Source organism: Pogoniulus pusillus, chromosome 24, assembly GCF_015220805.1.
Source record: "Pogoniulus pusillus isolate bPogPus1 chromosome 24, bPogPus1.pri, whole genome shotgun sequence".
In the NCBI taxonomy this organism is placed as follows: Eukaryota; Metazoa; Chordata; class Aves; order Piciformes; family Lybiidae; genus Pogoniulus; species Pogoniulus pusillus.
Genome location: NC_087287.1, coordinates 15,659,985 through 15,678,650, shown reverse-complemented (window position 1 = coordinate 15,678,650; position 18,666 = coordinate 15,659,985). Strand labels below are relative to the sequence as shown.

Below are 18,666 nucleotides of genomic sequence, written 5' to 3'. Positions count from 1 at the left end.
CACCTTTTTTTTACAGAAGAGCATTACATGGTTTTAGTGCTTATTTTCCTAGAATTGGAGTTACTTCCTTACACAATCTGGGAGATATCAGTTACCTTAAACTCACATATGCTGCACTCATATACATTCTAGAAAGTTTTTTGCCTTGCTCTTTTGAGAGAGTTTATGTTGATTTTGAGAGAGTGATGAAAGTTGTAATGAAAAAGTGAGCGGAACTCCTTAATCTCAACGTGAGAGCACCATCTAGAGGTCATGGCCAAGATCCAACGAACTGACAAACTGCTTTTGAATTTCATTTGAAAATGCTTTGAGGAAATATTCTCACATTTCTGCGTATTAAGAGATATTTTTTTCTCCTACACTGTTTATGGTTGTGAAGTGGAATATACTGATATGAAATAATCCGTGACTTTTGCAGAGAGAAGGATGAGAGAAATCAACACTCAAAAGAAGTACAATCATTTCATGAAACCAGTGTTTTATGAATGATGAAATCTTTCTGCTAGTTCTCTGGAGGCATTATTACAGTTGCTTTACCTGCTGGAACTTATTACATCTGTGTGCCCCAGACTGAGACAGTTTAACACAAGGATTTCTTTAAGCAACAATCTATACTAGAGCACTCCACCAGAGTGTTTTTAGATATCACAGAATCACAGAATCTATCCTTTTACATTTTGATAATTTGTGAGGTTGTGTTTTAGACAGTAAGTATCTGATAGAAGATTGAGTTGCTAGGCATTACATGGCTTGGCAGCTCTTTTCCATAGGCAAACCAATTTTAATCCTACTGAACCTGATGAGTACTTCACTTTAAACTGCAATGAACTAGAAACAAAGCAAGCCCCTTGCATCCAGAACTGCATATTTAGGAAGATTTGACATATCTGTGACTCATGAAAGGATTTTGATTTTTTCACTGCAAGACATCTCAGGTGATCTGCACCTTGTGAAAAGAAATACAAGATGCTACAGTATGTGTAAGTGAGTGGGAAATTGTGTCTATGTACTTTGGTTTGTGTGATAGATAATTTGCCTGCCCATCTTAATTTTCGGATGCATGCATAAGATTCTGGAGTAATTCTGAAGTATGCACAGCTGTCATGGAAAGACCAATTAGACAGAAGCTACTAACTATACAAATCCATCAGAATATGAATAATAACAACTATTTTTAATCCCTAAACTGTCAAGGGCGATGTAGCATCACAAAGTAGAACTACTTATCTCTGATGCAAAAATCACATTTGAATTCAGTTCTACACACCAGACCTACTAGACCTAGGATATTTTCACAAACTTCTTGCTCTTCTCTTTCTGTAGCTCCATTCCCCTTCACCTTAGCCAAGCCAGTGCCCGTATTCTTGATGGTCCCTGACTGAAGTTGAAGCAACCCTTTCCTTCTCTCACCAGAGGGCAGTGCTGCTCATGGCAAGCTCAAACGCAGCGCCGTGCCTGCATTCACGGTGAGTTTTTAGCTGTCCCTCAGTAGGTAACTATTTATTCTGTAACTTTTGGGTGTGCAATATAGAAAAATTTAAAGTAAAATGCAGATGAAAAGGTTTCCTCTTTATAGGTGTTTTACAACCTAGCATGCCTCTTCCTTCAACAGCATACTAGTTAAGCCCTGATATACTCGTTCAACTTCCTAATATATGCAAGAACTAAAGAATACCTATGCAGAGATCATGAGCAATTTCCCCCCAGACTTCTTACCATTTTCTTCTCATTTCCTCAGCAAGTAAACCCCTACCCTTGTTGGCAGTACAGGGGGCACCTGAATCTTTTACCGTGGATGTTATCCACTTAAGGTTCCCAGGTCAAACGTCACTTCAACTCAAACATCAGTTCAACTCTGTCGAAGAACGTATGAGTTGCAGAACTTAGCCCTGTGCTAGGAGTTGGAGGGTCTCTAAGAAACGCAGAGCCTTCCTAAAACTTCACCAGCTCTGCAGGACACACTTCACAGACCTTTTTGGAAATTACATTTGAATGGTTTTTTAATACTTAATTCAACAGATTATGTTAATGAACTGACATCATATCAGAATTTAGTATGAAAATTACTTCAGAGAATAGCCTTCCTGCTATGTATCCTTGCCAGTACAATGGCAAAAGAACTATGTTTGCTGGGTGCTTCTCAGAGCAAAAAAATGGGAAGTAGGGAATTTGATCTGTGGGCCAAATTGTCTTTTCAGGATCACTGGCACAAGTGAAGGGAGTTTCCTCAATCAGAATGTTAGGCTTTTAAGAGCAGTGCTCTGAGGAAACTTACGTGAGGTTCTGTGTATGTATAACTGTACCACTAGAAGAAAGGAAACATCCTGGCACTCTGGTTTCAAGGGCCACTTAAGAAAATCTGGTCCATCCAATTTATACTGCTGGAAGCCACGGCAAAGCTCAGAACTGGTCACAAAAATATCATAATATTATACTCTGCGTGCGCACACTGCGTGAACAGCAAAACATTCTGAAGTGCTGCTCCTTCTTGCTGCATGTGGGATTTACACAATCTAGGAAGTTCAAATGACACCTCCTCCCACTTCATATTTTGTACCTTTGATTTGTTTTTCTGGTGCTAAGAAAGATAGCTGAAGACATCAATCAGCTGTACAGACGTAATGATAACATGAGCCAAGAAAAATGCACGTTAGGCAAAGAATGACCTTTGTGATACAACCACCTCAGCAGATCTGCCCTTGATTACAAATATTCATGGCTAATGCTACAGTTTTAATTATAATGGAACACTTACTGTTGAGATGCTGCAAATACATGGAATTGTCAAAAGCTTTTGTATTTGAATGTTTTGCCAGTGCTTGCTATAGCTCTTTGAGAAGCAATAATTTTCTATGAAACTCGCCAAAGCAAATTTGCAGCCAAGATGCTGCATAATAAAAAATCCTAAATGAGGTAAAACACAGTTGTGGGGAAAAAAAAATAGAATGCACAAATACTTTTCTAGTATCTATTTTTTTTTCTTGATGAAAACATAAAATAAGGGGACAAAATCCTTGTGGGAAACTCACGCTTCAATGGATGATATCTCTTGGCATGTAATATTCTTAGGAATACAGAAATTACTAAATCAGATCATACTCAAGATCCATTTTGTCTTTCTTATCTATCACTTAGCAATCTCAAACAACTCTGACAGATGAGAAAAGATCTTTGATTATTTTTGGTTAATCTTGCCATTTTTGGTTATTCCATTTTAATTATTAAGGCACCCAATGTAGCTAAGTAAAGCTTACTGTTGCATAACACTTCAATCACCCCGAAGAGGCTTTTTCAAAGACTGATACAACTGCTTCCCTGTCCTACAGAGCAGAGGATATTTCTACTGAATGCTTTGCTTAGTGTAAACAAAACTAAATACTGAAGATTACTTAACTACCATATATGTCAGATTCCAACTACAGGGAAAAAAGTTCTCATTAAAGGTAAACACTAAAACAGGTTACCCAGAGAGCTTCTGGGGTCTTTGTCTTTGCAGATTTTCAAAATCCAACTGGATAGAGCTCAAGAAACCTGTTCTGAAGTCACTGATGACCCTGCCTTGAGCAGGCAACTGGACTGCAAGTCCTCTGAGTATGATTCAACTGAGGTAGTTGAAAGCTTGTTACTTGGACAATAATCTCATCTTAACACCAAGAAATTTGAAAAGCCCTTTGTATTGTTTCATAGTCTGTACTCAAAAAAAATCAAAATGCCTTTTTAATTAAAATGCCTTTTTTTTTAATGCAAAACACTGATGTGGTATCATCACCTGGTTAGTCTAATGCTATTTACAATGCAGCCACAGAAGCTGAGTGACTTGTTAACACCTGTGTTTCACCATCACAGAAGGAATAGGATGTAAGTAAAAGCTTGTAACAAAGTATTTACCATACTTGTGCAGTGAGATAATACAGAGAAGTGTTTTATTACTTGGAGATGAGATTGGCATCAGCAATAACAGCTGTCAGTGTGAGGCTCCCCAGAAATCCCAAAAATGACAATCATTCCATTCAGTGTTCATATTTTTACATAGAGCTTTTACTTCATGCTTTAAAAGAAGGGAGCTATAAATTAAGCAGAACAATATGTATTCGTATTTCTTCAGAAATATGGTAGGTAGCATGTCGTATGACTGATTATAAATAAGGAATAAAAAAACCCAGGAGAGAAACACAATAGAGATGGATAAAATAGTGAAGGCTGATGGAAAGAAACTAAGTATGTCTGGAGAGCATAAAGCATAAGACAGAGTGAAAATCTAAGATCAATCAAGAAGATGAAAATCATTAGTCTGAAGATTTTGTATCATTCCTCTGTGAAGATCAATACAGGAAAGAAGAGATGAGATTGCAACCCTAGTAGAGTGGGAAATATGTGCCTCATGCAGGTGTTAGATCACTTGTGGCAAAGAGCTTGTAAACATTACATAATAGAGCAGTAATAGACTTGCAGCCCTGTGGTCTGTCCTGCCTCCTGGAATGCAGTCTTCACATACCAAACAAGTTCATCTTTTTCTCTCTCAAACCATGTTACGTAGCGCAGACCACTTTTATGGGAAAGTACCTCCACTTAAACATAGTGATGCTGGGGCCTTTTGCTGATATTGCCTGTCATTCTAGATAGATTTCAGATTTGAGGTTTGTGGAGATAGTTCTTCTCATTTCTGTTTGTGCATTTGCAAAATGCATAAAGTAACTCTTCCCTTAAAGATGGTATGAGAACTACCCTGAGCGAGAGACTTGTTCAGGCACTAGTGGTAACCTAGCTGCAGAGCACTCTTTTCTGGAAGGATACTCTTCCTCTAAGTGTATCCTTAATGTGATGAGATCATACCTGAGCATGTGTGTCTTCAGATCTGCCCATTCCAATGCAATGTCTTCTCTTTACATTATTAGGCTGGTAGGCCACTCTAGCAGTGACATATGTGATTATTCTGCTTGAGAAGCTGGTAACTGGACATCAAGTTGCATGCATTAAGAACTCCTGTAGTAATCTGTTTGCAGATGCTTCCAATGCACACCTTCTCTGTCTCTAGAGTTTGGAGAGTTAGCAACAGTGGCATTTCCACTCAGAATACAAGATTTGAATACAGTTGTTCCTTTAAGGACAGGGTTCAGAACTCCAGAATGAGATCTTCCCTTTAGTATACAGTGCTGCTTAAATACTCTTGTTTTCCAGAAAAAAAAAACCACTTCTTCAGCTTCAGTTGTAACTTAACTTCAAGGACAGTCTTTCAAATGTGCATGATTCAGTTTGAATATTTGCTTCCCCTCATATAACTCCGCTACGTGCATCCCAGCCTTGTGTGTCAAAAATAGCCCGTTTTGACCCTACCTGATATAACTTTAGAATCAGTGTTATAGTCTGATGTTTCAGATCTGATCTTGTTTTTAAACTTGCTTCAACAAATATCTGCAGCTGAAGTCTGATTCCTCATTTGCTGAAAATCAGCATTGCTCATTTGGGTCAGTATGAGTATGTCAACTGAACAACTGCTCCAGTTAGCATGAATGTAAGCTAGAGGGATGCACTTATTTTATAGTGGTGTGCAAAGAACCCAATTTGCAGAGCAAATGTGTTGAGAGAACAGAGTTATGTAATTCATCTATTTCGGGGCATAGCCATCCCCAAAGTTCTGAAAAAGGTAACCGGGTTGGGTTATTTATAGACTCCGTTCCTATAGCTACAGCACAGATGCTAGCATGGAACAAAAACAAACTCTTAGATCAAGTCATCTCCTCTGTGCACCTTGGTGAATATAATCTTACAGAAGTCTATGGATCTCTCATATATAAAGAGATTTAGGGGTCTATTGGCTCAGCATCTGTTTGCACATTAGTATGCCCTATTTCCCATTAGCTTCAGACCATGCCTTTTCAGGTCATCTGTACTACAGAGACGTGCAGAAGCTCTTTTTAAAGGAGTTTCTCAGTGTATGAGAGAGGATAAGGGGCGCTAGTTTTGGGAAAGCTAAAGCCTAAAAAATTAAAATGAAGAATCTGAATTTCATATGGAAGAAGGAACACATCTCAGGAACAGATTTCATCAGAATCCCAAAAGAGATGCTTTAACTGGAAAAAAAAATTAAACTGAGCTAGTCTGTATAGCTTTGTGAGAGAGAAATACGTATGCCAGCAAGGGAGATCTAGAAGAGACATAGTAGAATTATCTACTTAACTGAAACTACCACTAGGATTAGTAATAATGGTCTTCTCTACTGAAGATTGCAGTAGAAAAGGCCAGGGTAAAGATCTGCAAAGCCAGACTCCAGTTTTTCTTTTTTTTCTATCTCACTGGCTCAATATAAGAGACTGAAACACAGATCAACAAAGAAACAAAAGCACATAACTGTTGAGCAATGAGACCTAAACATCACACCGTAAACTGCATTTCCTCATAGGCTATGCTGTTAAATCTAACTGGGGTGGGGGGGAAGGAGGGGGAGAAAAAAAGGTAAAAAGTAGGGCAGGAAATGACTGATGCTCAAAATTCATGTAAGGTCCTACACTTCTTGATGAACTAGATCTTAAGAATTACTGTAAGAATTTCAGGTTACTTCTGGTATTTCAGGAAGGTGTAAGAAGAAAAAATAATTTTGAGAAAAATAATAGCTTAGAATAATTCAAAATACTCCTACAATGCAAATAAAATATATATATTTAAAATGCCTTTTGAGTTTTGTTAAAGAAAATTATTAATTCAAAAATTTGATTCTGGCAGCTATTAATAATCTGGTTAATAATTTAGTGAAAAGGGTGGATTAACTAAAGCAAATATGGGAAGGATGGATTAAATAGAGCAAATATGGGAAAGTATTCTCCTTTTAGAAAATAGTATAAATATATGTACAGTTGTATTAAGAGAGTATCTTGCAGAAACTTCACATCAAAACATTTAACTACTGAGTTAATCTTTGCTAAGTCTTGCACCTAGAAGTTTTCATTTTTCATTTCTGGGACAAAATCTTTAATACATATCTGAAAACATTTTGTTTATTATAATTAGTATCTCAAATAACAAAAAGATTCATATAAAATACAACACTTTTATAAAACTTACTAACTTATTATTAGGAGGTCTGTATCTTCTTGCATGTCTGTATTGTACTTAGCATATTTTTTTCTTCCAAAACACAAATAAAACAATTTGGGGTTTTTTTGGCATTTCTCTGTTTTCAAGTTTTTCATCTGACTAAGGACTATGATTTTTTTCAGGACATTCATTGCATTGAAGGAAAGGTCTGAAATGTTATCATTAATTTATAAACTGTACTCATCATTCCCATGAGATTTCATCAAGCTTCGAATTGCTTACTTGGATGCTATCTGCTCATCTGCAGTGACTGCAAAAAATATGGGAAGATGAACTTGAAATGTCTTTCCAGTAGAAAGGACAGAATAATATGTGGTTACCTGCATAAAACATGCAGACCTTCATCATTCTGTTCTGTACTATCCTGAGTCTTCAGGGTTATTTTATGCACAGCTAGCACATCCATTCTTACAACAGTTTTGTTAGGTCAAAGCCGATCCTTGTAGATACCTGCTGCTCCCTACCTCCTGCTTTCAGGATCAAATGGATGCTAATTACTTAAACCTTCTTTAGTAGGTGTCTTAATTGCTTTTAAAAGGATAATTTTATAGAATGTGCACATATGTATCTGTATGTATGCTGAAGAGAGAGTGCCTGAATCTTGAAGGCTTGAGTGAGGTGCTTCAGACTCGAAAAGGAGGTGAGGTGGATTTTAGACTCACTGCTCTTTCTTAGATGCATTTCCCTCCAGGATTACTTGTGCTCTCAGAACTAGTCTCCTTGTGTGGCTTGTCAGAGATGCCATGTGGGTTTCAAGGATGATCAACCAGAATATGACTTCTTATTAAAGCTCTAACTACACTGCATGTCATTACAAGGAAACTCAAGCCTACACAAAGTATTTAGAGACAGGAAGAGGACGATAAACACTCTGGCCTATCTATGACTATAAATATGTGTGCATGTGCACATGCATAACTCAATTTCATAGATTCATAGAATTGATTTTGTTGGAAAACACCTCTAAGATCATCAAGTCCAACCATCAACCTAAAACCACCACGGCCATTAAACCACATCCTGAAGTGGTATTGATCCCCAAAAATAATCCAGCAGCAGTTCTGAGTACTGTACCAGCTTCCTATCTACTGAAGAGGGTCATAAAGTACTGGTATTGTTCATTACAGCAGTGAATTCATCATTGACAGCATGGCATTTTGGTGTCACGAGGCCTAATATCCTGTAATTGACTGTCAAATAATTTACTAGAACTTTTAAATCTGAAGTACAACCTATGAATTCACACATAACTTCATACATTCTCATAGATTTAGTTACAATTCACTAATCATGTCTCAAAAATGTGCCAATATGTATGTGCTGAAACTAACCATGGCTTTTTTTACTGTTCATGATGCACAACAGCATTTTTGTTCCTGACCACTGAAATATGTCTCTGTAGAGGCTACGAGGTACCTCATCTTCATGACTTTCCTTAACAGCCATTTTAGCATTCCTCCAGGCTGCTCTGGGCTGTTTCATCAAGCTTAAGATTCTTCTCATGAGAGAGAGATGAGGTAAGCAGGGCTCTCCATTTAGGACCCAAAACAGTCATGTAATGCTATGTGAAATTCTATGCAGCCATACTATAGGGTGGCATGCAGAGAGCAAACACTCATACATTCGTGATCATATCATCAAAGACTGGCATGCCCATGATAGGGCAATAGAGAAACCACACGATAAATTGGATAGCTCTGTTAGATAAGGTGGCTAAGTTGCACTGAGAATGAAAGGGAGTGTGCACTCAGGCATTGTGTATGTTTCACTTAATTAGTGAAAACTGTACAAAATCTTGATCACAATTATCATTACAATGTCCAGTTTATCTCCTAAACTAAGAAAATGTACTTAAAGTCAGGGGCCTGGGACTAGAATCTACCAGCTTCTGTTTTCTCTCTTATCTTTTTTTCAGTGATGTTTGAATTTAATCTCTTTGCCTGAGTGTCTATAATCTAGAAAGAAACATCATCAGTATATACTTTCCTCAGAAAGAAATCAATTATAAACCTCAGATAAAAGGGTTTTTGTTTGTAACTAGAGAAAAATATACTGGCAATTAGCCCCAAATTATTTTTTGCCAGTAGCTGCTAAAAACACGTTGCATGAAGTCACTGGACACAAACTAAAAGTGTAATAGACCATCTTTTGATTTTCACATAAATCCCTGCTGGTTTTTATCTAATTGGAAACTAGCATGTGGTCAAAACTTCATCTAGCTTCAAGTACTCAAAACATACCTGAAGATACCCAACATTGCTTACATATATTACCAAACATGCTGCTGTGGTATTTGAAAAGCCACAAATCTTGTCAATCAAATGAAGTTCTAAAGAGTTTACTGACTGTTACTTTGACTCTTCATTGTGTCAACATTCCTTGGACACATTTAGAAAGGTTGCCTCACCAATCATTCAGTGTGTCACCAATTACTTTGTTCCTTTTCTCAATGATCTACTAATGTTCTCTTAGCCATAGTTGCAGTTAGGAACTATCATCTGGGCAAGCAAAGTGGAAAAAGCCTGCTTTTGTAAACAGAACAGGAACTATCTGACTGCAGTACTTAAGTTTTAAGAAGATCAAGAACTCTGTAGGAATATTAATATATTAGATTGCATAATTGATTTGTGAAAATATCAGAGTGCAATTCTAGAAAACTTTCTGTCTTCTAACCATGTTCTGGTAATGTATTTCTCAGGATTTGCTTAAATTGAAGATGCAGTATAACATTTTTCCTTGACAAAATGAAAAGAATATATGAAGCAGATTACAAAGATTTCAGAATTTTTAAACTATGGCCATTGCTCCCTTTCCTGGCTGTAAAATCTATTTACTTGGGTTTGGCTTGTTTTCAACACTGGAGTCTGATTACATTCAGTGTCACAAACACAACGTAAGTGGCATACCACCTGCAAACAAAGCAATACAGATTTTTTCGTGCACAGCTAATTCAAGTATCTGTACAATCTATAAGGGAAGGTCACAGAAGGGTAGTTCCCTGAGTGATCAAGAAAAAGTCTCATCAGAGGAAACAGTTGTGGTAAGCTCTTCCCTCCTATACTGTGATTCCAGCATCTTCAGGTCTTCGGCCTTCTTTCTCATCTTCGGAATTGCCATGCCCTTGTTTGATGCCTATGCCTCAGGGCATAGAGAAGCCATTACTGTAACTAAGTATAGGATACAGTGCTATACTGTCTCACTTCCACTGTAACATTCTAAGGTTTTTAGCCTGAGACAGTTTGCTGGTGCACATGAAGAAATAATCACAAATTTCCAGTACCATTTTCTAAGCATTATGGTATTTCAGCCATTAAGTTACCCATTCTCAGTTCTTCCTCTTGCAAAGGAAAATAAATTTCAGTATTATTAATGCAATATATATACCAACAGTTTGCAATCAATTTCTGAATTGGTAGCCTTTGGTAGAATTCAGAATATGAGAACCCAGAATCCACTATGTTTTCCCTTCTCTCATTCTAAGAGATGCAAAAATTGTCTCCTGTAGGTCAGTCCTTGTTTGTAGGCACTAGAAATGTACCCTTGCTAGTAGAAGGTAATTTCCTAACAAATATGGGTATTTTTTTCAACTGTATTTTGACATTTTATTACCATACACAGTCTTACACCTACAAAGCATCATGAAATAGCTATTCATTAAAGAGGTAATGTTTTGGTTTTTTCTTTCTGTCATAAGAGTTTATACTTCTTTTTTACTGCAGTGTCTATAAAGTTGAGTAGTCTCAGGTCCCCTACTGAGCAGCATTTCACCAGGTGTTAGCCCTGGTTTCCTGGGTTTGGATTTTCCATTAAGTAATGTCCAAAAAAAGATCAGAATTTTTTAAAAGTATGTTTAAGAAAGAGAAAATTTTGAATATGATCAGGAATCTTCATCTTTCTGAAACAGAGCTCAACCACTTTCACCTCCTCATTACATCATTTAAGAAACATAGTGGATATGCTATGTCCAAACAAAAATATATACAATTACAGCATTTTGTAAAAGAACTACATCAATTTGGTTCATTATTTGTAATTCCCACATTTGATATGCCAAGTTTAGGAAATAAAGGTTACATTCATTTTCAAATGACGCTATTTCTGGACATCAGGGGTAAAAATCCAAATCAAAGAAGTTATTTTTTCTGTGTATACCGATAAAGCTATGCCAACTTTGAGCTGCAATTTAAAGCTTCTGTAAATACTATCACAATTTGTTTACAAATAGTGGGGCTTATATTTTATATTTTTATTATTTTTGTGTCTTCACTCACCTGAGACAAACAGTGCAATTCTAATGCCTTCCGCATTTGTTCACGTTAGTACTTTTAAATCTAAACAATCTTAAAAGTTTAATTATCTTGGGTTTTAGATACAACTTGTTTAGTACTTTGAATTAAAAAAGTGGTGATGAATAAAAAAAAAATCTGTTTCAGAAATGTTTTAAGACTAGCCATGCAGGAAATAAGCAGCTAAATGCACATCTTGTTTAAGGGCATCTGCACTACCACACTATAAGTCGTGTGAAGTGAATTGACTATTTTCAACTACATCATGCTCTAGTGTTTTTTTTCTCTCTCAGTTTCATTAAAATCTCCAGCCTGGGATCTCTTCTAGAATTCCATGCATGTTGCACAAGATGCAGCTACAATTAAAAGAATAAAATCAGTAGCTCAAATCTGCTACCACCTGTTTTGCAATTGTTACTAACAGCTTATTGCCAGCTTTTGCTATGAGTTGCTGCTAGTTTATATGAAAGCACAGGGGGGGTTTGTACACAGACATTAGATATTCTAATGCTTGTCCTTTGGGCAAATCTTCGTTGTCATGCTAAAGGTTCCATATGAATGACAGGACCCTGTAAATATACTGCCTTGAGGCTTTGCATTAAAGAGTTTGTTACAGTGAAATCTAAAAAATTGAGCCTTCTATTAGCAACTCTATAAGAGATTTTTCCAATCCTTCAGTGGCATGCCACATCTATTGTACAGTTTTAGTCATTAAAGATTTCAGGTTAGCATCCCTAGTGGCCACACCAGATAAAAATCTCCTAAGAAAATATTTTATCCCTATAGACATTCAAATGTTTTCTTTTTGTAGGTAGAAGGATATTGACAACTGCCAGTGTAATGCTGGAAGCCATCTCTACCCTGTTTCATTAACTTGTAGTTCTCAGTTTACCATTTACTGAAGAAACCATGAGATCCCTTTTAGAGCTTTTTGGAATTTCTGGTCATTCCTTTCCTCATGAGAATACCATCTGTGTAAATCAGTATTACAAATACATTACATATATTAAAGATAGACATATTATAAATACATATCATATATATAATATGTTATAAAACATCTTTTTTACCCCCTGATGAAATACAACAGGTGTATAGTGGAAAAATGGTGTTCATGATGAAAGTAATAATAGCTTCCAAATGGTGTGTTAAAATATGTAGATATAGGCTTTTTTTTTTCCTGGAGAAATGTGTTGAAACTCAGAAGCATCATCTCATGTAGGAAAAATATCTTGCAGCCAAAGCGAATCTTTCTTCATACATATGTGAATGTATTGCTGATTTACACATTTCACTTCTTAGAATGTAGGCAAAGAGATCTGTTTCTTTTCCAACATTTTTAAAGTACTAATTTGTATTGCAGCCTCTTTAAATGTCTCCATTTTATCTAGTTTGTTAGACAGATTTGGGGGTATACTTGTAAGTCCAGGTATAACAGAACAGTGATGGACTAACACTGTATTTCCAGTCTTCTCATAAAAAACACAATCCTCTGCCATCTTGAGGCTTCTGCTCTTTCCAGTATATTCTTTCACAAAGAAATCTAGTAACTGACCTGAAGTGGCTATTGTTATTCCCTAAAAGTGTTGTAGATCTTAGGTTTCCACTGTTTTGTTTTAATCTTGCATTTGTAGATGACTAACCTCATTGCCTAACTTGAGTTTTACCTGCCTGCATTTTCTTTGCAAATCCTTCCAACAGCTTCAGACATCAAGTTATCTTGGACACAAATCTGAGTAATAAGAAATCTGATTCTAAAAGATAAACTTCTTCACAGCTGCTCAGGACACTTTCTTTTTTGCTGAGACCTTTTATTTTCCCTGCAAATGCCAAGTTAACAGAAGCATCTGAGGGTGGGTACATGAGGGTCAGGAGGGTGTGTGTTGAGAGTGACATCAACTGAGACAATAAAAGGGCTTCCAAGTTACTTAGAAGCTCTATTTTAAAGTTACATTTAAGGGGTTCACTACACCAATTCAGTAGTCTTTAAATATACTTGACATCAAGAGGCAGTCATCTGCTGACATACCCAAACCAAAAATCTGTTGAAGATACTAACTGGTAAGTATATTCTATTTTATTTCCAAGTTCTCTAGGAGACTTATTAAGAAAACATTTATCATCAATTCTTTATTCATTTTTACATCAGCTTATTTTCAGACTATCTTAAAATAAACTGAATATTAGTAAGATCAGACTTTTATTATCTGAAACAAAGTTATGAAATTAAAAAATGTGAGACAGTGAGTTAGAAATGTCCTGAACTGAATCCAACTCCTGAATTTATATTATTGGGTTATACAGACTGCTGGGATCACATTCATACTATCATGAAATATTTCAGCTAATAAATGCTTTTCTGGCCTGGAATAAAGCTGCAGAAAATATAGCAAAAATGGCAATGTGAAGTTTTCTGTTTCTTAAGTTTCAGCTACTCTGCATCACATTCCTTAAGCTATAACAAAAAGCTGCCTTTTCTAGCTGCCAATGCTGAAAATCCAAACTGGAAACAGTTTGAACTGCTTAACTTTTGCCTACTGTAGCATCAGCAGTAATACTTTTTTTTTTCCTGCCAAGTGGCCGTTTTGTTGCTGATATACAAAGTAGAGTGTAATTCGTACTAGCAATGTAGGTTTAGCACTGAAACACCAAGGGGCTCAGTACTTATTTCTCTGATATAAATAAACACAGAATAACAGAACTCAGTAGAATTATGCCTCTGGAAAATTGTCAAGAGACATGTCAGCCCTTTCATCCAAAAGAATATGCAAAACAAACAAAAGAACAAAACTTTTCACTTGCAGAGCTACATACAAGTATTTCAACATAGTTGGAACATACAAAATGTATGTGCTTTTTAAATAATAACAGCCACAATGATAACAGTAGTAAAAGAATATGGCACTTTTCACTCAGTTATCCAAGAGATGGCTACCTAAGGCTGACCAAAGTTCTCAGACTTGCCTATAGAGTATGAATAAGATGCTTACTCATAAAATTAGTAACATTTAGAATTAAATTCCCTGATTTGCATGATTTACTCTATTTCACAATAAAAATGCTTTTGAAAATCACACTTTTCTGATGTCTGCAACTTTTTTTCTAAAGTAAATTTCTTTGGAATTAACATAAGTACCTTGAAGTAGAGATTTATACATTTATTCATTTCTATCTTTGTAGACAAAATGACTTCTATAAAAAATCTGGCCAGGATTGCAATCATTTTATACACCATATGCTTTTTTACAAACTCTCATGGAAGACCAATGATGTAAGTACATTATTATACATTTTCAAAGTTTGGAGGATGACTTCAGCTGTTATTGAGAACCTGGTTTATTTGTCCATATCTAAGTTTATGTGCATGCGAGTCTTTCTGCCTCTGCTGTTGAACCCTTTTGCCAAGCTGGCCAACTTCAGTCCTCTAGATATAGTTGTGGAAATTTCAGATACTCTTGAGTTCTTCAACAATTTTCAAAAATAAGCAGCTGAGCAGAGGGAGAAAATTCAGACAAGTGTTCTCTTATGAATATAACTAGTTAAGCTGAATTTCTCATTAGACACTTTTGGAGGTTTAGACAGAAGAGACACTTTTTTACTATGTGAGAATCTACCTGGAACTGAGACACAAATCCAAACTCCAGTGCTCACCAAAAACTATGTTTGGATAAAAGCCACAGTTTTATTAATCAGTTACCTATTACTGTATGAGCCCTAAGCTAATCTAAAACAGCTAAAATAAATTATAAATGTGCAGTCAAAAAATATTGTCACGAAACTGGACAACTTTTGGTGCCTTCTCAGCAATATATCCATTACTGATAACAACTCACGATCCACCCTCCTCTTCTCCAGATGTCATTTCTATTAGAAAGGTAGGTTTTAAGCCTCAGTATTGTGATACCTCTCAGAAGTTCCCAAACTCAAGGTTTTTGAGTAAAGATCAAGAATTCAAGAAGGGCCACTGTGAGTCTCTTTCTTTGCTTTTCTTTCACACAGGAAAAGATCAGTGAGTGAAATGCAATTAATGCATAATCTTGGAGAGCATCGACACACTGTGGAGAGACAAGACTGGCTTCAGATGAAACTGCAGGATGTGCACAGTGCCCTTGAGGATGTTCGGACCCAGAGGCCTCGAAACAAGGATGATATTGTCCTGGGTGAGACAAGAAATAGGAGGCTGCTCCCTGAGCACTTGCAGAAGAAATCTATTGATCTGGACAAAGCTTACATGGATGTAGTCTTTAAGACAAAGCCATAATGAAAAAAGTCAGAGCATTATGTCTGTCCAAGTAAGCATGTATCTGTATATCACTGATCAAGTAGGGCATTTAATTATTATTTATTCAAAATGCAATAAGGTTTAAAGGCTACATTCAAGAGTATATTCCCACTGAGCTAGATTTTCATAATCAAATAATAAAATGTATTTACAGTTCGCCCATGACCATTGCTGCTAATTTCTAATATCTTTTAAAATACATCATAAATTTCCAGCACAAAAAGAAAAAGACACCCAAAATAGTATGAAAGTTGAAAAATCTTTTAGGACTAATTTTACTACTCCTACATGGACAACATTTGCATGTAATCACTGTGAATAAATGCAGTAAAACCTGCCTCCAGAACAGGGCATCATTTTGCCTAGAGCTAAATTTTGTTTATACTAATAAAAATATGTAAAACTAAGCCCATATTTATATTCAGAACAAGGCCTAAAATCAGTTGAGCATTAATTACTTAGCCAAAGCTGCATGATAATAATTTAGGATGAAAGAGTGCAAACATAAAAAAATTAAAGTAGGAAGGTAAACCTTAAGATTAAAGTACAATGACAGAAAATAAATTCTGTACGAAACAGAACATATAATTAACTTCAGAAACAGTAGAAGCAAATATGGTAGCATGGCCTTAACTATAGAACTGTACCAGACAATTACAGCTGAAACAAAGATCTTCCAATATATATTTTTGTCCCTTATTTTCTCTGTACACTAACTATGAATGTTGCATTAGCCTTGATGTGCAAGTTGGGGTTTCTTTTAGACCAGTGTCTCTGATTAATAAAATTACTCATGTTCGTATGCAATTTTTTTGAACAATTGGGTTCTCAGATTGCCAAATCCCCAAATAAGAACCACTAACATGCAGAAAGAAACCTGGAAGAGGAACCGTTAGCTGTAATACATTAAAACTGTAAGCAGGACTCAGAAAGAATCAGACATAAATATGGATTTAAAAAAGACAATGATGATTTTAGAAAAGTAGCAAATACAACATTATTTTGAATGGTATATGCACATAGGTGCTTAGGACAATCAATTATTTATGACTAATAAGAATGTCTCCTCAGTAGGACTAATGGCAATTGCCTCCCAGTTTGTCATTGACAGAGGTCAAACCTAGAAGAATTGATACTCATAGGCAAAGTGTCTATATGGATGCTCCCATATTGCTTCTTATTTGTTTAATGTCTAGCACACCTTGGGGAATCTGCTGGAGGCTAGAAAGGTACTTGCAACTAGGGAACTGTAGTTCACAATCTTGGCTATACTTTTAGTAATGTAAAGGGCCTTATGCTGCAAGAAGGTATGTACCTGAGCATGTGGGTGCTGTCCATGCCACTTGTCCATTTCTAGAATCAAGGCCTTAAAGCGCACTTTCTATTTATTCTTTTATCAGACATCTGTGCTAACTTAAAGAAAAAAAATTGCATTTTTGTACCTATATCTCACTTGTGTATTACCAAATAAAGTGGACCAAAAGCTCTTGGGCATTATTTCAAAGCATAATAACAGACTGACCTGTAACTTTTCTGATATAATCTAACCTTTGATAGCAACTTGACCTTCTTGGCTGCATCTAACTTTGACTGCTGTACATACTGCTGTTTGATATCGCTCAGCTCCCTGTTAAACAGCACAGATCATCTGACTCCTCACCTAGTTAGTACATTCTCACAGCCTTTTTGCAGGTTGCTTGGCTGTCATTGTTCTGCTAGCAGATTCCTAGAACTGTGTGGTTTATCTCTGTGGTTCTTGTTAAAGGATGGGAAAGAGAATCTGTTAACAGATTCATGTTTTGCTGTATATTGTAGCAAAATTTCTGTCTTGTATCAGGCATTTCAAAGACACAAATCTTTGCACTCTTGCCCCCTCTTTTTCCCTCCTCTCGTGAATGAAGGTAAGGTGTACAACTTACCTAACATTCCCTGCCCGAAGCAGTCATACCTGCTAATGCCATCAGGCAAGTCCAGCAGTGAACACTCACTGAATCTTCAATGAATTTATGCCCTGAAAGGGAAGGATGTTCTGTAAGATATATAAGATGTATATGAGAAGCATCGGCTATATAGTTCCACTCCCTGGAGTCTGAGAGTAAACTTGTCAACTGGTCCAACAGTGGCTTAGAACAGCATTTTTTTTTTGAGACTCAGAAGACCCACAGTGGTAGATCTTCATGGTGGGACTACAGCAAAACATCTACCAGGCAACCTGACAGTGCACAAAGGAGATGAACGTTCAAGTTCTGGCAGAAATCTTTCCCATTCTCTTTCTCGTCCCAAACTCTCCACCAATTCCAATTTGCTTCACTACACTCACTGCCTAGAGTTTACAGAGTCCTTTCACCTGACGTGGAAGCCAAGCTCTGCATGCGTTTAATAATGACAGAATATCTTAGAAAAGAGACAAATTCTGTCTTTAGATATGAACACACCTGAAGCTTGACACTGTTTTGTGCTCCCCACATGAGGCGTGCAGAGGGCTTAAGTGTTACCACAGTAACTGTGTCACTTCAGTACACTGAGGGTGCCAGTGATGTGCAACATGACAGCTCTGCTGGGGTATCATATAAGAAAAGCCACTAATCACACTGCTGAATAGACTGCAGATTACAGAGACTCTATGTAAGCTTCAGGGCTGTGCAGACAAAAATTAGAGTATTTCTGGTGCCAGATGGATGGTGGGGCTGTGCTAGAGGCCTGGGTGCAGGTTACCCGCTGCCATGTAAAACCAGTAACGGCTGTTCCTCAGAACACTTTGCGTATGAACACAGACAGAGCTCCCGCCGAGCGACGCCTGCTTCGCCACCATCCCCTCAGCGCAGGCCCGCGGGGAACCCTGCCTCACCTTCTCCCAGCGCTCCGAGGCGGCAGGCGGGAGCCCGCCAAGTGCAGCTCTTCTCGCCGGCGGGCGGCGCTCGCTCTCCAGCGCCTGCTCCCAGGCCCTCACATCGGCAGCCTCACCCGCGGCCGAGGCTCCGCCTGTTCGCCGCACACTCAGCGGCG

The 18,666-nt window shown here is 37.1% G+C and overlaps 1 protein-coding gene across 1 annotated transcript; it reads left to right on the top strand.

Annotated features, from left to right (window-relative positions):
• Positions 1 to 14,563: 14,563 nt before the first annotated feature.
• On the top strand, positions 14,564 to 15,639 carry PTH (parathyroid hormone). Its single transcript, XM_064163989.1, has 2 exons — positions 14,564 to 14,649; positions 15,378 to 15,639. The coding sequence occupies exons 1-2, from the start codon at positions 14,564 to 14,566 to the stop codon at positions 15,637 to 15,639; spliced, it is 348 nt and encodes a 115-aa protein (XP_064020059.1).
• The last annotated feature ends 3,027 nt before the right edge of the window (positions 15,640 to 18,666 follow it).